At 42.7% G+C, this 23,047-nt stretch overlaps 1 protein-coding gene across 3 annotated transcripts in view; it reads right to left on the bottom strand.

Annotated features, from left to right (window-relative positions):
- traf7 (TNF receptor-associated factor 7) overlaps positions 1–23,047 on the bottom strand; it is a 60,394-nt gene that overhangs the window by 25,362 nt on the left and 11,985 nt on the right. For 2 of the 3 annotated variants that reach the window (XM_060901297.1, XM_060901298.1), the window contains exons 2-9: positions 20,289–20,423; positions 13,191–13,248; positions 9,980–10,071; positions 9,404–9,520; positions 5,369–5,461; positions 5,117–5,150; positions 1,817–2,000; positions 16–150 (exon numbers count right to left, since the gene is read on the bottom strand). In XM_060901297.1, coding sequence (XP_060757280.1) covers positions 16–150; positions 1,817–2,000; positions 5,117–5,150; positions 5,369–5,461; positions 9,404–9,520; positions 9,980–10,071; positions 13,191–13,248; positions 20,289–20,384 — 809 coding nt within the window. In that variant the 5' untranslated portion in view covers positions 20,385–20,423. The remainder of the gene's footprint in view (positions 1–15; positions 151–1,816; positions 2,001–5,116; positions 5,151–5,368; positions 5,462–9,403; positions 9,521–9,979; positions 10,072–13,190; positions 13,249–20,288; positions 20,424–23,047) is intronic. The other variant, XM_060901299.1, reaches the window with a different exon arrangement.

Below are 23,047 nucleotides of genomic sequence, written 5' to 3'. Positions count from 1 at the left end.
CGCAATACTACTCACCCGTATTTTGAATGTGGGCACTTGATGTGTTCACACTCCTTCAGATGAGCCTCCAGGTTCATAGTGAGCAGGGGAGGACAGCTGGGATTATTTGGGCAACGTACCGGCCGGTAGTCACAGCTCACCTCGTGATCTCTGAACACACACACACACACAAACGCACCAAAGTTCATGCTATCCTGTTAGGTTGTGGCACCAATACACAGACTGTTTCATGCTTGACCTCAACCTCAGCAGCGAGAACAATATGGTTAACGCAATTTCCTCAGAGATCTACGCAGTCTGTCCTTCACACACTCGAAAGATCCGACTATAAAATAAAATGCAGGAATTTTTTTTTTTTTTCGCGGGCCAGTTTCCATCAAATCCTGCGCTCTGATTGGCTGGCGAGCCGGTCCGTATCGTTACAGACCCCGGTTATGGACCTCTGGCGACTCGCTCGTTCACAACAACAACAAACATAGTTGCATTTTTTTGTCAACATTTACCTTTTTTCATCTCATCTCATTATCTCTAGCCGCTTTATCCTTCTACAGGGTCGCAGGCGAGCTGGAGCCTATCCCAGCTGACTACGGGTGAAAGGCGGGGTACACCCTGGACAAGTCGCCAGGTCATCACAGGGCTGACACATAGACACAGACAACCATTCACACTCACATTCACACCTACGCTCAATTTAGAGTCACCAGTTAATCTAACCTGCATGTCTTTGGGGGAAACCGGAGCACCCGGAGGAAACCCACGCGGACACGGGGAGAACATGTAAACTCCGCACAGAAAGGCCCTCGCCGGCCCCGGGGCTCGAACCCAGGACCTTCTTGCTGTGAGGCGACAGCGCTAACCACTACACCACCGTGCTGCCATTTACCTTTTTATTAGATTTATTTATAAGATTATCAAAAAATCTAGGGGCAGCACGGTGGTGTAGTGGTTAGCGCTGTCGCCTCACAGCAAGAAGGTCCGGGTTCGAGCCCCGTGGCCGGCGAGGGCCTTTCTGTGCGGAGTTTGCATGTTCTCCCTGTGGGTTTCCTCCGGGTGCTCCGGTTTCCCCCAAAGACATGCAGGTTAGGTTAACTGGTGACTCTAAATTGACCGTAGGTGTGAGTGTGAATGGTTGTCTGTGTCTATGTGTCAGCCCTGTGATGACCTGGCGACTTGTCCAGGGTGTACCCCGCCTTTCGCCCGTAGTCAGCTGGGATAGGCTCCAGCTTGCCTGCGACCCTGGAGAACAGGATAAAGCGGCTACAGATGATGAGATGAGATCAAAAAATCTAAAATTTTTGCCAGCATTTCTCAGGAGAACAGCATTAATTTTACAGCATGGATAGCGATAACGACAGTGTTCACAGTGAAAGCGAGTTTTACTACCCTGAGGAAGAAGAAATAAAAGAAAACATTTCAGGAGAAAGCTAAAAACCTCTAACTGTTGCTAATGCCGAGCAAAAACATGGCTGAATCCTGAATGACTCCTATTTGTATAAATAGGGGACTACATAGGCAGCAAAACGTTGTTTTTTTCCTGCCATGGAAGTGCACTTGTATACCGAGGAGGAAGCCATTTGCATTACAGCCGTGAATGAGGATTCAAAATGGCGGCTCGGCTCGGTTTTCCCTTTCGGGCGCTCTCGTTTTCTGTTAGAATTTGGTCAAGAAGAAACAAATAAATATATTATTTACCAGCTTCAGGTCGGTCCGTATGGTGAAATACCGTGACCTCGGCCTTGAATACTGACCTTCAAGACCTCGGTCACAGTATTTCACGATACGGACCTCCCAGCTGGTAAATAACATACATACTCACTTCCTGGTGCTGAGTTTGATGGTGAAAGGGCAGCCGAGTGGATCCACCTCGAAGGCAGTTGGTTTTCCTGAAGCGGTGGGGCGGACACCATATTTACAATGAATGAAGAGTTCACCGATCTGCTCGGCCACGGCAATGTTGTTCACCACCACAGTGAGCTTCGAGTTATCCACTGGGCATTTCTCTAAAAACAAATACACATACACACAAAATGAGTTCCCCATAACTGCAATGCCTCTCAAGCTCAAGTTGTCTACGTCACTCAAAAATAGACTTGAAGACCTCGAAACCTATCAAAAGCAAATCATGCCCTTTATTTCAGACCCTGTGGCATCATGTGTCTTATATTTTATTTCCAAATCACCACCAGAGAGCACCAAAGCACCGCTTGCTATAAAGCAAACCAGTGGTGCATAGTTCTTGATGAGCTTCAAGACACGTGATGAAAACGCGACAGGATGCTGTTACAGTTTGACACTGCATTTAGGGGTAATGGTAGTTATCAACAATGTTAAGGGGAAGATGGAGAAATTACAAAGAAGACTGAACAAGAAGTTTGTTTTGCACTTAATGTTCGGGAATATCAGAGTGCTCATCCTCAAAAGTTTTTTTTTTTTTTTAATGAATTCTGAAGATGCTTTTTCTTTATCCTTTGCTCATGCAAATTACACCCACTGACTGACCTGCTGTGGAACTTTCGCAAAGGACTGGACAGTTTACTGAAAACAGTCTACAATTTGAGACTTAAAGCTAAACGGCCTTTCAGATTTTTCAAGTTCAGGTCATAAAAAGAATTTCCCCCGACACCTAATTATTTTTGTTTAGTGGACTGAAAGCTACTGAATTCGAATCACAGACTTCCAATTTTATTAGTTTTTTTCAACTCGAACAATGAATGAATTTAGGGCCACGCTGCCCTAAATTCTCCACTCTTATTTCCTGCTTCACCATGACCCTATTCAAGATACTACGTCATCCATCACGTAGTGGGCTTTCCCTGTTCGCGCAAGGCATTGTGGGATACAAATTTGAAACAAGAGAGAAAAATGGAGGACGTGAATGAAACGTGAAAGACCGACTACAGTTACGGAAAGCGAGAAGAAAAGACGTTATGTTGCAAAGGAAAGGAAACGCAGGACCAAACTAATAAATATCTGCGGTCAGCGAGCACCTCGGTGTGATCAGCTGTTCGTTTAGCGACAGAATGATGTAACTGTCAGTGCACGGTCAAAGGTAAACCTGTAGACGGCAGGAATGCAATACTGGATGCCAGCTGCCGTAAAACCTAAAAGATGGTGAAGAAGACGAAGGCGACGAAAGTAAACCTGGGCACGGACTTCCTCTGTCTGCTTGACTGCGCCAAGCGAGAGATTTCATGCACATTATTTGCTTGGGGAATCACCTCAAATTAAATAACTTCCCAGCCACACAATGGCCTGCTTTTTTTTTTGAGATATTACAGAAATAAACATATAACACAATGACCAAATTTTCAGATGGAACTAAATTTCACCGATTTTATGAAATCGAAAGGCCGTCTACTTTTAAAATTTATTCGGGTGGCACGGTGGTGTAGTGGTTAGCACTGTCGCCTCACAGCGAGAAGGTTCCGGGTTTGAACCTCACGGCCGACAGGGGCCTTTCTGTGTGGAGTTTGCATGTTCTGTCCATGTGGGTTTCCTCCGGGTGCTCTGGTTTCCCCCACAGTTTAAAGACATGCAGATCTGGTACAATGGGGCCACTGTAATTGGCGCAAGCTGTTGTGGTTTCCCATGATGTATGTACATATATATAGATCTTCCTATGGCAAAAGCTAAATAAATCAATTTAGACATGAAATGTGGTGATAAATCACGATACAAATTTATGACGATTCGAATTGATGAAATTAAAAAAAAAAAATTAGACACACTTATTATCAGGCTTCATTTTTCCTAGCTGTAATTGCATTGTTAGATAGCAGAGAGCGCTATAATGTAAATTAGCGAGAATACAAGTGACTTCACCCTGGGCGGAAGTAACACAGCTCCAGTGCTGTGAAAACACACACACACACACAAAAAAAAACCAATCTAAAATGGGAAAGCGCTGTTCTGCGATTGACTGTACAAATAGATTTCACAAGAACTCGGAGCTCTCTTTACAGACCGCAAAAAAATTTCAGAAAAGAGAAGCAAATTTTTTTTTACAGAAGGAATATTGATAAAAAAATAAGAAAATAAATGGTGCATTTTTTTTTCATAAAATTTTCTTCATTTAAATTTTTTCAAAAATATCATGAATTGAATCAAATTGTGAGTTGGGTGAATCGTTACATGCCTATTAAATGTTCAATTATCGATGCTGCACCGATGTATTTTGTTGCGATATATCTTACACCGGTGTAAATTTTGTGGAGCGTTCACACGTCACAACCCTGCTTACTAGAGAGAAGCGTGTTAGCACCGGTGCAGCCCCACTTGCGTTCACATGGCAGTTTTTGCGACCGTGCTATACGATAGTAATAATGCGGAAATGAAATATGCGCACGCGTGAAAATGTACTTCCTTTTCCCGGTTGTCATGGCATCACCAAGCGCCGGGAAAACAACGTGGATGAAGACACCAGTGTTGCCAGATACTGCTGACATTTTCCAGCCCAAAATATGTTCAAATCCGCCTAAATGCACTTAAAACCGCCCAATCTGGCAACACTGGAAGACACGCAGTTCTGTTGTTGTTGATATTCGCCATTTTGGAAGCACAAAATACCAGGATGCAAATTATGCAATGCCCGTATGTAATCAACTCTCCTCACGCGTAGCGAGTCTACCCCTGTAGCGTTCAGACGCCTCATTTTATATCTGTGCTGCCCCGCAAACTAGCATTTACTCCGGAGTAAATTTCTTAAACCACCTCCTGAGCAGGGTTAGATTTGCACTGGTTTAAGCAGCTTTCAGGGTCGACACCGGTATAACTTTGTACCGTGTGAACGCTCTACCGGGGCAGCCCCGGTGCTACACCGGAGTAAAAGTTGCCGTGTGAACACCCCTTTAGTACATTCATCCAGTGTTGCGAGAAGAGACTTCGGATCCACTTTAACCCTGACTAGAATGATACAACTGATGGATTTATTTTCATCTTCTCTGGTTCACATTTTTTGGCAGACTTGGCTTGCTGTGTAATTATAATACATCTTGCTAATTATAATGCATGATTGACGGTGCACGTCCAGACAGGACTATATTTCGACTAATTTTGAAGCTTTAACTACCTGAAACGTGTGTAAAAATAAGATTTTAAAAAACAAAAATTCTCTTACCGGAAGTTAAGGCACATCGCCTGCAGAAGGTATGCTAGAGAGGAAATGAGACAGGTATTAAAATCACCACCACCAACAGTTTCACATTGCTATAAATATGCAGCACAATTCGGAAAATATAAAGAACAGCATTCCTAGACACCATCATTCTATAAATATGCATAATTTCTAATGATAATGTATAATGGTTTTGGACAGTTCTATTTGCCATTAATAAATGCCTCAAGCTTGGGTTTACACAGTCACACTCACCCCACATGTGGTTATGACGGGGTCTTTAAACACATTACAGCACAGCTGACAACACAATTTAACTGAAGGCTGTTCAGCAAAAACCTGTGGGTCCTGAGAAATAGAAAGACGCACACACACACACAAAACGAGAGAGAGAGAGAGAGAATTATGCATGTGTTTAAAATCCTAACACAGCTGCTGCATCTCACATACTCATGGGGTGAGACACTGTACAGAGCAACGGAGGATACTGTAAGTAACTGTAGCCCTATAAATAAAACTACATGGTGGCTGAACGAGCAGCTCAGTGTATTATGTAAGGAAGAAACCCGAAGTGTAGTGCTGTTACAGGAAAATAATCAACGACGGAAGAATTACTGTGACTGCCCCAAGGCTAACTATTTTTAAATGACTCTTATTCCACGGCAATTTGCCATGAATTGCGATTTTTCAAACGTATTAATAAATATCGTTTCATAAATCATATCTCTAGCCCTGCGATGACCTGGCGACTTGTCCAGGGTGTACCCCGTCTCTCGCCCATAGTCAGCTGGGATAGGCTCCAGCTTGCCCGCAACCCTGCACAGGATAAGCGGTTACGGATAATGGATGGACTGAAATTGTATCTCGGGTTACATTTCATGTTGCGAACGAGCCTTCCCGACATCTTTTACCTCTATTGAGTTTAATAAGAAAATATGCAGCTTGTCATGTTCGAGAGAGACTGGAAAGTGCAAAGTCGTCTGTCCTGAAGCCTTTCCTGTTGCGGAAAACCGAAGTTACGGCTTTACGTACGACTGGCACAAAACAGACTCCTCGTTAAATAAACGTCTTCTTACAGAATGCTTCGACCGATACCATATTAATAATAATTACACATTTTTCTCTGTTAAATAGAGATGAAAGTGGAGCAAAGAAAAAAATCCTGAACTTTTGAAAGTCAAACCAAGATTGGGGGGGGCACAACGTCCCCCGAAAAAATGTTAATAACATAACACGCAAAACCCTGCATTCTAGTGCATTTTAGTACTTATTTTCACTAAAACAAGTTAACTTTTAAGCCTTTTTCTTTCATGTACATTAATGATTAACATGTCAAAAATATCAAATTTAATTCCCCGAGTTAATGAGTAATTTTCAGGAGTGCATTTAGAAAACGTGGTGATTTTCCTGCCTACACAGTTCATTACTTTGAAAAATATCAGACAGTTGAAGGTAAACTCAGCAAAATCCCAAATCAGTACTGTTAAAAAGTAAAGGTCTGTTCGAGTTTCTAAAGCTTTCAGGTTTCAATGTTGGGGACGTTGAGCCTCGTTTATCAATCTTTTAGTAGAGTTGTGCGTTTGCAGAAGCTAAATTGAACTAAACATTTCCAATTCATATTTATGCGAGTTGAAGCCAACTGTTTACAGTTCGTATTGTCTGTAAATTTAAACACACCAATGGATACCAAATTTCTCATATAAATCAGGGGCCTAGCTAGGATTTTTCAGGGTGTGTGTGTGTGTGTGTGTGTGTGTGTGCGCGTGCCACTGACTGGCAGCCTGAGTACATTATGGAACAAAAAATAATTCCCATTGCTAGTTTTAGGCAGCTTAGAAACCGGCTCTTCCATTCTTGCTGTTTCTTCCACGTTTTCTTGATGTTGTGTTCTAGAAACGGCACTAAAACTTGGCTTCGAAGCCACAAAATGCAACTTTGATGGAAAAAATATATAATAAATTGCTTATCTCTCTTCACGTCGAAAGAAGGAGGAAAGTTTTGCTTGTTTTGACACGGCAAATTACTAACACGAGGAAATACTCGTAATTTGCAACTAAAAAGACTGCAGCGACACTGGCAGCTTGAACATGCTTTCTAGCGCGATTGTGTTGCGCTTGCGCAGAACGGTGTCAGTCCTGCGCGCCTTAGCTCGTGCACCTGAAGGCGCGCCTTAGCACGTGCACCTGAAGGCGCGCCTTGGGCACGCGCGCCGTTAACAAAGAACACCTGTCTTTAATCAATGAACTATGTTTGGGCTATTTAACCTCCTAGGGCCTAGCGGTCACATACGTGGACAGCACTTTTTAGAAATTCAGAACAAGAATCCACATATGTGGACATACTTTTTCTCAAAAAGTACATCTTATCAAAGATGATGCTTAGTTTTTATTCTAATCAGGTTCTAATAAGCCCAAATAGCAAAAAGAAATAAAAAATGCATGTAAAAAAAACAGCTTGGGTCTTAGGAGGTTAAGGACCACGCCCATGCAAGGACGATGCGAAGTATTACACCGCGTCTAGGAACGCAAAAAATCCGAAAAATAAATTTAATTCGGAAAACCGGAGATTTTCAAGAGTTTTGTCAAAGATCCAGATTTCCGGGTAAATCCGTAAGACTTTCATCTATAGTTAAACAACAGAACAATTTGAATTTTTGTTTATTATGAGAAAGGAATTAGAAATGATGACATGTTCAAACGAGTGCGTTAATATAACTGTGATTTGAATCACAGCCGGCATGTCTGTCAGGGGAGTGCTGTTGAAGACACGAGTGCTCTAACTCGTGTCAACTCGGCCATAACTCTGGTAAAATGTGACTGAATTGAACGAAATTGCAATACGTGTATTACCGACATATAACCAAAAATCCTGTCAAGTTTCGTGAAACCCGTCTAAAAATTCTGAGAGAAGTTGATTTCAGAAGGTGAGTACCCTTCCCGGGACGGATGGACATCGCCACGACATAATCCCCCTTCGGGCCTGTCAGCCAGCGGGGGATAAAAATTGTAAGGGAAGTTGATTTCAGAAAGCAAGCACACCTTCATGAAGTTGCCAAAGTACAAATTTGTTAATAATCGAGGGCATAACGCCGGTAAAATCTGCCCAAATTAAACGAAATTTCCATGTGTATAACTGTCATATAACAAAGCCTTCTGCCAAGTTTGGTGAAATTCCTCCACAAATTGTGAGAGGGGTTGATTTCAGAAGAGCCTACACCCTCATAAAATTGTCAGAGTACAAGTTATTTAATCGAGGGTCAAAACTCGGGTAAAATTTTCGCAAACAAAATTAAATCGCAATATGCGCATTACCGTCATATAACAAGGCCTCTCGCCAAGCTTCGAGAAATTCGTCCAAAAATGATGAGAGGAGTTGATGTCAGAAGGCGAGCACACCTTCATGAAATTGTGAAAGTACAAGGTTGTTAATCAAGGGCCGTAACTCGGGTAAAACGCCACCGAATTGAACAAAATAACAATATGCGTACTACCGACATACAACAATGCCTTTTGCCGAGTTTAGTGAAATTCCTCCACAAATTGTGAGAGGAGTTGATCACACACTCTGATCAGATTGTCAAAGTATAATTTTGCTCATCAAGGGCTGTAACTGGGCGGCACGGTGGTGTAGTGGTTAGCGCTGTCGCCTCACAGCAAGAAGGTCCTGGGTTCGAGCCCCGTGGCCGGCGAGGGTCTTTCTGTGTGGAGTTTGCATGTTCTCCCCGTGTCCGCGTGGGTTTCCTCCGGGTGCTCCGGTTTCCCCCACAGTCCAAAGACATGCAGGTTAGGTTAACTGGTGACTCTAAATTGACCGTAGGTGTGAATGTGAGTGTGAATGGTGTGAATGTGTCAGCCCTGTGATGACCTGGCGACTTGTCCAGGGTGTACCCCGCCCTTCGCCCGTAGTCAGCTGGGATAGGCTCCAGCTTGCCTGCGACCCTGTAGAAGGATAAAGCGGCTAGAGATAATGAGATGAGATGAGTTGATTTCAGAAGGTGAGCATCCTTCCCGGGACGGACGGACGCACTTACATCGCCACGACATAATCCTCCATGGGCGTTTCAGCCAGCAGGGGATAAAAATGAATAGAACGTTTACACCTTGTGTATAGAAGATGGTACAAACAATAAAGCGTTTGACTGCTGCGTTTGACAGACAGCAAGTGAGCAAGACAGCAGTGCAAACCTCCTGTCAAATTCAGCTGGACTGTCAGAGGCAGACGTGCTACTGGGATTGTGAATCGGCACAAGACTGTACGTGTGCACGCTATGGAGCGTGGCTGTGTGCTCACCGTATCCTCCTCTTCTTCATGCAGGGAGAACGTTGAGCGCAGGGACATGTTGGACTCCGAGTGAAGAGAACGGACGGAGATGGCTGAGTCCGAACCACGTGAAGTACCGATGGGTGGCTAAACACACACACACACACACACACACATCCGGTCAATTACCTACATTTGAGAATCATCAGGTAGCACCCTGCGCTGAAAGAAAATTGTGCTTCAAATGTGTTTTGAACTGGCAATACGTGTACACAGATTAGTCAGCGTTTGAGTCGATGACAATGCTGCGTCAAACTGAGCATGAGAAGAAATCTTCCAAATGTTTCACTGCTTCATAGGAAATGCCTTTTGATGCTTGATAATGCAAATATGGATCATTTTATCGCTAATGAGCCTGCTTATAAACATCTCTTGCTCTTGGTGACGCTTTTCAAACATACAGCGCTGCTTTCTGAGTAAGTCGTGATCAGCACTCGAGCTGATTACGTCATGGCTGCATCATTTCAACCAAGCTAAACAGATATCAAGCTAACGTTTTGTCAAAGGGATACCAAGAGAGCATTGAGTTTTAATTGCTTTCATTACCATGCTGTCGTCATCGTCTCGAGCGGAGAAAGTCAGCGTGCTGGAGGTAGAAGGTGTTCGACGGTGCTGTTTATAATTACTGGCTGTCTCAGCTGAAAGATCACACCGTGCAAATCGTTAGTTAAAAATTCTCATCACAGCAAAACCATTTCAGACACAGGAATCAGCGGCATTAATCAGTTCAGGACGGAGTTCAATAACATCTTTTATTTCTGAAGAAAACAGTAACAAACTAGAATGATGAGTAAACTCACTATAGAATCTCTCCCCCTGTCATCATACTGTATATTGCCATATGTAAGGGAATAAGCTGAATTATTTTTTTTGCGGTCCGGTTTCCATCAAATCTTGCGCTCTGATTGGTTCGTGAGCGGGTTACGGACCTCTGGCGACTCGCTCGTTCACAACAACAACAAACATTGTAGCAATTTTTGTCAACATTTATTTTCGCATTTCTCAGGAGAACAGCGTTAATTTTACAGCATGGATAGCGATAATGACAGTGTTCACAGCGAAAGCGAGTTTTACTACCCTGAGGAAGAAGAAATAAAAGAAAACATTTCAGGAGAAAGCTAAAAACCTCTAACTGTTGCTAACGCCGAGCAAAACATGGCTGAATCCTGAATGACTCCTATTTGTATAAATAGGGGACTACATAGGCAGCAAAATGTAGTTTTTTCCTGCCATGGAAGTGCACTTGTATACCGAGGAGGAAGCCATTTGCATTACAGCCGTGAATGAGGATTCAAAATGGCGGCTCGGGTCGGTTTTCCCTTTCGGGCGCTCTCGTTTTCTGTTAGAATTTGGTAAAGAAAAAAATAAATATATTATTTACCAGCTTAAGGTCGGTCCGTATGGTGAAATACCGTCACCTCGGCCTTGAATACTGACCTCGGCACAGAGGGCCTCGCTCAGTACTTTCAAGACATCGGTCACGGTATTTCACGATACGGACCTCCCAGCTGGTAAATAACACATATGTATCTCCCATTTGAAACTTCGGACCAGGACTATTTTCCTTCATGCGCATCTTCAGATGGTATACTGCAACCAGGGCTTTGAACCGGTTCAAGGAACGAAAACGAAAACCGGGAACTTTTTCTATTTCACATGGAACAGAAACGAAACCAGAAACTTTATTATTTTTTATGTTCCGGAACAGAAACGCTTATTAAAAATAATGGTAACCGGTTAATACCGGTTTTTATTTCGTTCCTCAAAGTTTCCGTAGCCTACAAATAAAAAAGTCATTCTTCTCCTGCGCAAGTTTCTATGACCCGCTGGGGTTCACTTCCTGTGTGACGTTCGCTGACTGAATGGAGAGAGCGGGAGGGTGGACTACTATCACGTCTCCACGTCTTAAATAAGAGGTAAATATTGCAGTCTGTCGTTATTCAAAAACGTCAATTTCAAACACGATATCAATATATTTGTCCACGTTAATGAGAGGCTCGCGAACATTAAATGACGTTAACCTCTGTTAGCCTATCAATGCATAGGGCCTGACTAGCCTTTGGTAACACACTAAACGAATTATCTTTCATTTTTGGCACTTTTTCTGTTTGTGTAGATGGGAAGACATACTGAGAATCCAAATCGCCAACATTTGAAATAATAATTGTTTTGAATTATTTCTTGTCTTATTAATGAAGGTTGTAATAGAATTAGCCTACATTTGGCTTAAGCCGGATGAGACAGAGACATAATTTTATAGCCATTGGTTAAACAGCTGACAGGGAACGTAATTAACCGTTCCGGGAACGAAATTTTTTTGTTCTAACCGGTTCGGGAACGTCTATTTAATGGTGGAACCCAAAACCGGAAACGTTAAAATTCCGTTTCTGTTCGGAACGAACCAATAGGAAAAGAATTCTGGTTCAAAGCCCTGACTGCAACTGTGTAAATTTTCATCAAAATCCATCAAACCGTTTAGGAGGAGTTGTGCTTACAAGACACACAGACGGACAGACAGGGTGATTCCAATATATATACACACTAGGGCTGTAACGATACAACCAACTCACGATTCGATTCGTATCGCGATTTTTGACCCACGATTCGATATGCCCACGATTTTTTTTAAATGTTTTTTTAAAGTAGTAAATTTGACTTATTAACATTTACTTACTTACATTAACTATTTAATAACAAATAATTCAGACCACTGCAGAGAATGAGTAATATGTATGCAAAAATGAACAAATGTATATCCAAAGATTGTTTTATTTCTCAAAATAATACTGTTGAGCCGGAAGCTCTGTTTTTTCGGTTCTGAAAAAGTCATTTTTCCAAATCGTGTAAATCCGTTAAGATTTTTTTTTGGGGGGGGGGGGGGGGGGGGGGGGTGGCTCTCTCACTGTCTCACTCTCATAGGGCCAATGATTTTCTGTGATCGCGGAAAACAGATGGAAATTACGGAATTTTTATGATGAAACATTGCTCGCGTGTCAAAATGTAACTGCCGCAGAAGGCTTCCGCCCAAGCAGACATGCCTTCAGTGTTGCCAGATATTGCTAACGTTTTCCACCCCAAAATATGTTCAAAACCAGCCAAAAAGCACCTAAAACCGCCCAATCTGGCAACACTGCATGCCTTTCCGGTCAAGTGATTGTGATTGGCTTGTGGCACACCTAGCCAGCCAATGAGCTGCTTGTTTACAGATTCGCTCCCCGCGTCGCAACCAGAATGGCGACCGCTTAAAAGAAATGAATGCTCTGCCAGTGGTGAGTGTGGACGTTGCGTGACTCGCAGAAGATTGTCGCAGGTCGGCGAAAAAAACGACTTACTAATAGATATAAAAAATAAAAGTAATTTAAGTAAGTTTAAAATGTAATTTAAATAAAAAGTAAAGTATTCATAAAGTGAAGTTTGGAAGCGCCTCTGTTTTGGGGCTGAGGAGAAGTTTGAAAGGGTGTACCGCGATTCTGCCTTCTTGTATCGCGATACGGATCGTGGCTTTGCGTATTGCGATTTCGATACGCATATCGTTACAGCCCTAGTCCTAAATAAAAACAAAAAACAAAAACGCCACACTGGCTACACTATCTCCCTCACATCTACTGACCAATAACACCACCAAACAGCGGACTTCGCGTGTGGTTCAAATCCATCGAATCCCTCGTTAATTTATACGTTTATAACACAATTAGCGCGAATCGAAAGTTTATTCTCCTCAAAAGGAATATAACAAGACAAGCTGTGTTGAACTCACCTTTGCTAACTGGGGCAACTCCTGAAAATGACGGCGCAAATGTGTTCTCCATTCTGGCCTGCAGAAACAGATATAAAACACACAAGTTAAGCATAAATCAACAAACAAACAAATACCAGAACGTCAAGGCCGTAGTGGCTCGTCTGGCCTGCCATCAAAACAACCATGACGACTAAAACATCATAACTGAAATGTGACGATGTGAGAGAGGACCAACCTCCACGACAAATTGTTTACAACAGGAAAATCAACAAAGGACTAAATTTTGTTCCCCGAGGAAAGATCGACCCAAAACAGTGATCAGAACTGAAACTGCACGATAAATAAGAGAGGAGATACAATTCTAGTCAGAAGAAAATGTGTTAAGTTGACCTAATGACTAATTTGTAAGCAAAAAACTGACAATAAAATGACCAAGTTTTGTGCAGAAGGTCGAGTTCTTTCAAATAAAACAATCAGAACTGAAACCCATTGAGAACTGAGGGAAGGAGGAGACATGATTTCACTGAAAATAAACAAGGTTGTAGACAAATTGTTTACAACAAGAAAATCAACAAACAAATGACCAAGCTGTGTTCCCCGAAGGAAGCTCTATCGATCAGAACTGAAATCGGGTGAGAAATGAGAGAGGCGATAATATAATTCTCGTGAAAAGTCCGAAAACTCGTTAAGGTGGTAATTAGCGGTTTGTTCGCAAAAATTTGACAATACGTTGACCAAACGTATTTCAAACGAAACAATTGGAACGGAAATCCGTGGAGAATTAACGGAGGAGATATCTCATCTCATCATCTCTAGCCGCTTTATCCTGTTCTACAGGGTCGCAGGCAAGCTGGAGCCTATCCCAGCTGACTACGGGCGAAAGGCGGGGTACACCCTGGACAAGTCGCCAGGTCATCACAGGGCTGACACATAGACACAGACAACCATTCACACTCATATTCACACCTACGGTCAATTTAGAGTCACCAGTTAACCTAACCTGCATGTCTTTGGACTGTGGGGGAAACCGGAGCACCCGGAGGAAACCCACGCGGACACGGGGAGAACATGCAAACTCCACACAGAAAGGCCCTCGCCGGCCACGGGGCTCGAACCCAGGACCTTCTTGCTGTGAGGCGACAGCGCTAACCACTACACCACCGTGCCGCCGGAGGAGATATGATTTAACTTAAAATAAACAAAGTTGGAATTGTTCCTCAAGGGAAGATCGATCCAAAACATCGATCAGAACTGAAATCGGATGAGAAATGAGAGAGGAGATACAATTCTAGTGAGAGGCCTGGAAAATTCGTTCATTTGGCCTAATTACCAACTCGTTAGCAAAAAAAAATTTGACAAAACAATGACCGAGTTTTGTGCGGAGTGATGAGTTCTTTCAAACTAAACAATTGGAACGGAAATCCGTGGAGAACTGACGGAGGAGATACGATTTAACTGAAATGTGGATGACGGACAAACGGACGGCAGACGCCACGCCATGGCAACAGCTCATAAGCCTTATGGCCAGACGAGCTAACAGGTTTTGTCCTCAGCCTTCACACTGGATGCGTCATCTCTTGATGACTCTTGTTCTTATATTACGCGGGGTCTGGAGTGTGTTATTCCACATATACCAGAGCGATTTGCCAACAATTACAGTGTTTCGTTCATTAATGAATGACAAGTCACACATTTCAAAGGTTACTAGTGAGATTTAATGTTGTGGAACGCCCAAAAGGCATGCAGGGATGAGAGTGGGTGGGCATCAAAAAAGCAGAAAACAAAGCCAACGTCTGGGAGGGATACCCCCCAGGAAAATTTTGAAAAATAAGGCCTTACAAACCACTTTTCCTGCAATCTGAGCTGTAGTAGATAAAAAACATCTGTTGTCTTTTTTATATATTTACGTAAAATATGTTTCAAATCAATAGGAGTATTGTTTGAATTCAAAATAAAATCACATTCTACATTCAAGGGTATGGTTATAATTCATGATCAACAAAAATGACAAACTAAATTCACATTAAACTTAAGTTCTATTAATTATCAAAATGTTCATATATTAAATAAAATTTCTTAGGGTGACTGACCTTTTCTCCCCATGTCCTCATTAGCTGCATATGACTTTTTCAAAAAGTCTTTTGAAATATTTAAGTTTTCAAAACTGTCAGCATTAATTCAGATTTACTGACTATCTATCATATACATGTTCAATGTATTAAATCAAACGAATGCTAAGTTTATGGGATAAACTTAAAAAAAAAAGCCGATACGAAAGAGAAATGTATTTTTGAAGAGCAGCGACGATGAACATGTGCAAGCTGCAAGTTTCGATAAAATAGAACGGATGTGAGGACTTTTGTAAGAACTGTTATGATTGGCTATCATGCTCTCGCCATCGATGTTTTGGCCAATTACACTGTAGATAACACGTATTCTACCACGAGACTTAGCGAGACTAAAGATGGCGAAAATGTAAACATGTAACATAGTCGTAGGAATGAATTACGCTTGAGTATCACGAAGGAACATACCCCAACCCCCCTCAATAAATGAAAGAAAAAATCTCAACGGATTTGGCATAATATAAAAAGGTCGATTTTTACTCAGAAAAAGCGGAAATCCGTCGAGAAGCGGAAAACTCTCATCCCTGGGCATGTTAATTCCTGTTATCGCTTGCATCATAGCTGCAATAAACAATCATTCTCTCATCGGCTTCTCTCTCTCTCTCTCTCTCTCTCTCTCTGGCGAGGGAACAACTGTTTATAGCAGCTATGATGTAACAAACTAACATGTCACATGGGCATTAAACCATATTAAAACTTCACTAGAAATGGCTAAAAAGTATAATGTATCATTCATCACACCACCTCGATTGTTGATTATTTTCCTGGGGCAGCACGTTCCGTGGCGGCACAGTGGTGCAGTGGTTAGCGCTGTCGCCTCACAGCAAGAAGGTCCGGGTTCGAGTCCCGTGTCCGGCGAGGGCCTTTCTGTGCGGAGTTTGCATGTTCTCCCCGTGTCCGCGTGGGTTTCCTCCGGGTGCTCCGGTTTCCCCCACAGTCCAAAGACATGCAGGTTAGGTTAACTGGTGACTCTAAATTGACCGTAGGTGTGAATGTGAGTGTGAATGGTTGTCTATGCCTATTGCCACTTTTCCACTACCAACGCGGCTGAGTTGGGCTGAGCCGTGCGGTGCTGAGTCGGGCTGAGCGGGGCTGTTGGAGTTGCATTTCGACTACAACCGCGCTGAACCGTGCTGGCTGGAAGTGGGTGGACACATTGGGTGGAGTTAGTGAAAGTGAGTGGACGTCACGTGATGTCGTTAGGCGGCGCAAACAGTGACATCAGTGAGCTTTTAAGCGGTAGTCTCACGACCCGGATAGTAAACAATAAACATGGAGGACATGGAGTCGTTAGTGTTGCTGGTCTTGGTGCTGTGGCTTGTTGTCACCGACAACGCCAACAGATACTGGCAAGAGCGTATAGATGAGGCGAGGTGCATAAGGCTTCAGAAATTCTCGTAATTCTTCTTCTTCCGGGTTTACGGTGTTTACAGATCCCAGCGTGCTCGGATCTCACTCCTCCTCACCAATCAGTGCACAGTCTGCTCACGCCCCTAGCCCCACTCGGCTCGGTTTGGCTCGCTTCAGCCCTACTCCAAAACCGTGCGAGTTTTGGGTGCTGAGTAGGGCTGAAGCGAGCTGAGTCGTGCTGCTCTGAGGTAGTCGAAGCGCGAGCCGTGTTGGGCTGAAGTGAGCTGAAAAAGGGTAGTGGAATAGGGCCATAACTCTCAGCTCCGATCCTGGGTTTTACACTTGAAGTGTTCATGTCACCCCGCCCACTGCATAGACACACATTATCATTTTAAGCGGTTTCAGATTGGTCCTTTGAAAATGAAAAGCATTGATAGCTTGGAAGGTGGAGAATTACTCTGTCAAACATTACATTTAGATCCATTTTCAATTGTTTCAACTGCAAGATGGGTCAGAAATTACGGCACTGAGTATCAGATTGATTTGTTTGTATGCACTGGAACATCCAATGACCTACCTGTATTCAACAAAATCTGTAACATAATATTACATGAACAGCGTGCTTTAAGGGCGGCACGGTGGTGTAGTGGTTAGCGCTGTCGCCTCACAGCAAGAAGGTCCTGGGTTCGAGCCCCGGGGCCGGCGAGGGCCTTTCTGTGTGGAGTTTGCATGTTCTCCCCGTGTCCGCGTGGGTTTCCTCCGGGTGCTCCGGTTTCCCCCACAGTCCAAAGACATGCAGGTTAGGTTAACTGGTGACTCTAAATTGAGCGTAGGTGTGAATGTGAGTGTGAATGGTTGTCTGTGTCTATGTGTCAGCCCTGTGATGACCTGGCGACTTGTCCAGGGTGTACCCCGCCTTTCGCCCGTAGTCAGCTGGGATAGGCTCCAGCTTGCCTGCAACCCTGTAGAAGGATAAAGCGGCTAGAGATAATGAGATGAGATGAGCGTGCTTTAATAATAGCCTCTACTGTTGATACACTTTATTTTGATGGACACTTTCATGCATACTGTATACAGGAACAAAGTAATGAACGTGCTTTGATTTTTGTTGACCAGTTGACTTACTTTAGACCATTTCAGAAGCAATATTCTAATGAGAGTGAAAGGACATATATTGTTCCATATTGTTACATTTTTTAATGTGACTTCATTTTTTTGGGGTGCAACTGTTTAAAATAAATGTTTAATTGTAAAACACAAAATATGTCCACCTTTATTTCAGCAAACTTTAATTTGAAAATCATTTCCAGGAAGAGTTGTATTTACACCTTTTAAGTGTTATGGGGCGAACATTTTTATAGTCAACAAATGATCCTCTGATGCCCCTTTTCCACCAAAGCAGTTCCAGGGCTGGTTTGGGGCCAGTGCTTAGTTTGGAACCGGGTTTTCTGTTTCCACTGACAAAGAACTGGCTCTGGGGCCAGAAAAAATGGTTCCAGGCGAGCACCAACTCTCTGCTGGGCCAGAGGAAAGAATCGCTTACGTCAGCGGGGGGGCGGAGTTGTTAAGACCAACAACAATAACAAGACCGCAAAAGATCGCCATTTTTAAGCGACGAGAAGCAGCAGCTGTACAAACCAGGGGCTTCAAAGTTTGGGAGAATAGCAGGGTACAAATCATTTACAGCAGGGTGCAAAATGGTAAAATGTCTGCCAGCGGCAGACGTAATGCACGCAAAGCGTGCAGGGATATATATATATATATATATATATACACAGAGAGAGAGAGAGAGAGATATGCAAGTACGAATTTTTCATGGGGCAGGATGGTTTGGAACAGGCCATCTAAAATTGGGATAACATTTACCCGGGACGGGTATTTGAGGCGGGTCGTCTAGCTTAAGCTTGATTAGCGTTGTTACGCACGCCAGTGTTTCCCACAGAAATTTTGGAGACTATGGGGGAGGCGCGGGGGTTGTTTAAAATTGAGTGATATGTTAAATATTAAGTTATTACTGAAAAACTATTGATTAAAAAAACAGACACTGAGAAATGGTCCTATAAACAACTTTACCAATATAAAAGATTACCAGGACTACAAAAATGCAGAAAAATAGGCTTTACTTATCCAAATGTACCTGTTGGTTCAAAAGTTAAAGTGCAGAGAACCTCACAGCACAACATGAAGTTCCCTTCAAATATAATATAAACGCCTCAGCTTTCATGTAAGAAAAAAAACCTATTAATACCAGTCCTGTGTGCAGGCAGTCTCTCCTGAAGACTATATTAAACAATAATTATAAACTAATAAAATAAATGGCTCAGGCTTCATAGAAGAAAAAAAACAATTTGAACAGAATCTCACAGTATGATGCTGAAGCTGCCTAAACAATGGAAAATAAACTACCATTTTGGCAAAAACGTTGGCATCCATTCATTTCTTGTATTAAGTAAAAAAATATGTTGCCAGATACTGCTGACGTTTTACAGCCCAAAATATGTTCAAAACCCACCAAAATGCACTTAAAACCGCGCAATCTGGCAACACAGGCAGCAGTAATGGCTGCATTCATGTCGAGGATGTAAACACAGTTGACGCGGCAACGGACATACATGACATAGTGGATGTAATTTACGTTCACAACTTTTTTTGCTGTCAGCAATATTTAATATTAAATTTTGTGACTCGACTGACAATAGCCGGCAGCATAACAAGCCATAGCCGGCGATTTGCCGCCGGTGACCGGCTACTTTTGAGACCGCTGCAAACGCGAAATCATCCATTATTATTATTGTTGTTGTTGCTGCTGCTTCTTCCGTGTTGTTTTGCTTCGATATTCGCGCCAAGGTTTATGCAAATGTAGCGACGTAACTGACGTATACAACAACGTAACTCACGTATACAGCGACGTAATGACGTGGCTTCCCTTAGCACCGTGAGCTATGGAAAAGCAAACTGGTTCTCAGCTGGCTCGCAAGTTGAACGAGTTGTGAACCAGCACCAGCACTGGCCCCGTACCAGCCCTGGAACTGATTTGGTGGAAAAGGGGTATGACAGAGTTAATGTCTAACACTACATATCAGTGTTGAGAAAAACTAACACTGGATGTTGTTAATAGGTGTTAACTTTTAAGTCCAAAAAGAGTGAAAAATGACACCAAATTAGTGTTAAGGTACCAACACTGCAAAAAGAGTTAAATTAACACTCATGGGGTGGACCCATACAGACACTTTAAAAGTGTTGAAATTAAATCTGACAGTGTTAATTTGGGTATGCGGATTCTGCTGTGTGGATATGTGATCTGATTGTTTGGGTTTTTTTGAGAATGGTGTCAGAAGGAGGGAACGCAACAATACGACAACACTAGGCATCACACGTAACAACTTTATATCCATATAATTGCCTTGTGCTTGCGATAAGACTTAGATTATCTCTCGTTATTGGAGGAAGCAGGAGTTGGCCAGTTGTTGGTTTTTTTTGGCAGTCTGACTCAAGAAGAGTTTCAGGTTAGACAGGAAGTTTTAGTTAATTTCTTGATGAAGAGACATTGTGGAACAAGTCGGAGTGGTTTTCTTTGTCTTGTTGGAAATACAGGTCACTTGGTTCTGGGTTCTCCTAATAAAGAAATAAAAATGATTACCGTGTTGTTGATATCAGACGAACAGGCACTGATGCTTGCAGCGGACGCAGCTCCTCCTGAGAAATGGTTGTATTTCGACGCTTTACCAGAGCTCATAATCCATCAGATACGGCAAGGAAGAAAAGCTTTCACAGCCTGCAGGGAAAGCAGTGACGTTAAAGCGACAGTATGCAGCACAGTACCTTTCGGACAAGTCCGTTTACTTGCATAGTGCTTTTAACAACGGACACTGTCGCAAAGCAGCTTTATAGAAAAATAAAGACTTTAAACATATGAGCTCATTTTATCCCTAATAAGTTTACTGATCCCTGACGAACAAGCCTGTGGCAACGGTGGCAAGGAAAAACTCCGTCAGATGACATGAGGAAAAGCGAACGCCAGCTGAGATACCATCTATGTCTTCATGCATGAAGGCAGTTCTGCCTCAGATTCCTGTACGGCTTCACACAGAGTCACATGCATCGTATCTGTTGCGACAGAGTTATTACTGTTGCTTCACACACACAGTCGCGAAAGTTCCGTTGATGAGACCGTTCACACTGGAAGACCGAACAAAATCAGAGAGTCTGAAATCCATCGAATAAAACTCCTGATAGATACATTTTAATTAGGGCTGTAACAATATGCGTATCGAAATCGAAATCGCGATACGCAGAGCCACGATCCGTGTCGCGATACAAGAAGGCAGAATCGCGGTACACCCTTTCAAACTTCTCCTCAGCCCAAAAACAGAAGCGCTTCCAAACTTCAATTTATGAATACTTTACTTTTTATTTAAATTACATTTTAAACTTACTTAAATTACTTTTATTTTTTATATCTATTAGTAAGGCGTTTTTTCGCCGACCTGCGACAATCTTCTGCAAGTCACGCAACGTCCACACTCGCCACTGGCAACCATATGGCGTCCTTGGACACCAGAGCATTCGTTTCTTTTAAGCGGTCGCCATTCTGGTTGCGACGCGGGGAGCGAATCTGTAAACAAGCAGCTCATTGGCTGGCTAGGTGTGCCACAAGCCAATCACAATCACTTGACCGGAAAGGCATGCAGTGTTGCCAGATTGGGCGGTTTTAGGTGCTTTTTGGCTGGTTTTGAACATATTTTGGGGTGGAAAACGTTAGCAATATCTGGCAACACTGAAGGCATGTCTGCTTGGGCGGAAGCCTTCTGCGGCAGTTACATTTTGACACGCGAGCAATGTTTCACCATAAAAATTCCGTAATTTCCATCTGTTTTCCGCGATCACAGAAAATCATTGGCCCTATGAGAGTGAGACAGTGAGAGAGCCACCCCTATACCCCCCCCCCCCCCCCCCCAAAAAAAAATCTTAACGGATTTACACGATTTGGAAAAATGACTTTTTCAGAACCGAAAAAACCAGAGCTTCCGGCTCAACAGTATTATTTTGAGAAATAAAACAATCTTTGGATATACATTTGTTCATTTTTGCATACATATTACTCATTCTCTGCAGTGGTCTGAATTATCTGTTATTAAATAGTTAATGTAAGTACGTTAATGTTAATAAGTCAAATTTACTACTTTAAAAAAACATTTTAAAAAAATCGTGGGTGTATCGAATCGTGGGTCAAAAATCGCGATACGAATCGAATCGTGAGTTGGGTGTATCATTACAGCCCTAATTTTAATATAAAATTACGGTATTTTTTTCCTATTTGGCGATGACCAAATTATACGCCGAATCCGCAACATTTATTAAACTGTGGCTTTTTCATTATTGTGAAATCCATGTTCCTCACTTCTCTCTCTCAGAAATACACAAGCGCTCAAATGCTTCATTCACACAATTAACACGAAACAGTAATCTCAGTTTAGCAGAAGGAAACGGTCAGGGCCTTCTAGGCCTTCAGAGAAGGTCCAAACATATCAGCATTTCAAATGTTATATTTAATTTCTTGCATTCTTTCATAATTTCATTATATTTATTCTCTTCTAATTCTAATTTGGCCTCGTTTTCTGTCAAATTTTGCTTCAGAAATGAAAGGGTTACTGTCCTGAAAACAACAGAGTTATCCAAGGAGATTTTGTTGTCTCGAGGCTGAGAAGAGTTTAGAGCCGGCTCACTCATTGGTTAGGACTTCACTGCTGAGACAGAAGGCCATGGCAGTGTATGCTTATGTCGGAAGTGACAGATGAATTAACCAATCGGATTTTGAGTTATAGTGGGAGGGATCAAAAATGTATCGCTCTAGGCCTGCTCGAAGGCCAACGCGAGCGGTCAAGCCAGTGCTATCGAGAGCCAGTAGTACAGGCTAACGACTGAGAAACTAAGATTTTTGTTTCCAGACTCTTCTTCCTCGCATGCTCGCTATAGTATTTTTCACTCAGACTTAAAGATTCATTTCCCAATGTAATTTACTGGGTTACTCTAAAAATCAACATTGACGGCTACACACAACGGAGCGACTTGGCAGCCTGCCGCTAATCCCTTGTAAAATTCTTTTCCCTGTTGCTTTTTTGGTGCCTGGCTAAGGTTTGGCTGAGCTCAAGTCCCGGCTCTAATAGTAACGGTTCGCCAGTGCAATTTAACAACATGAACTTGGTTGCAAGATTAACGAGGTAACACATTTGCCCCTTTTCCACCAAAGCAGTTCCAGGGCTGGTTCGGGGCCAGTGCTTAGTTTGGAACCGGGATTTCTGTTTCCACTGACAAAGAACTGGCTCTGGGGCCAGAAAAACCGGTTCCCGGCTAGCACCAACTCTCTGCTGGGCCAGAGGAAAGAACCGCTTACGTCAG

Source organism: Neoarius graeffei, chromosome 20, assembly GCF_027579695.1.
Source record: "Neoarius graeffei isolate fNeoGra1 chromosome 20, fNeoGra1.pri, whole genome shotgun sequence".
Lineage (NCBI taxonomy): Eukaryota > Metazoa > Chordata > Actinopteri > Siluriformes > Ariidae > Neoarius > Neoarius graeffei.
Note: the sequence above shows the minus strand (reverse complement) of the source record. Positions and strands in the feature narration are given on the sequence as shown.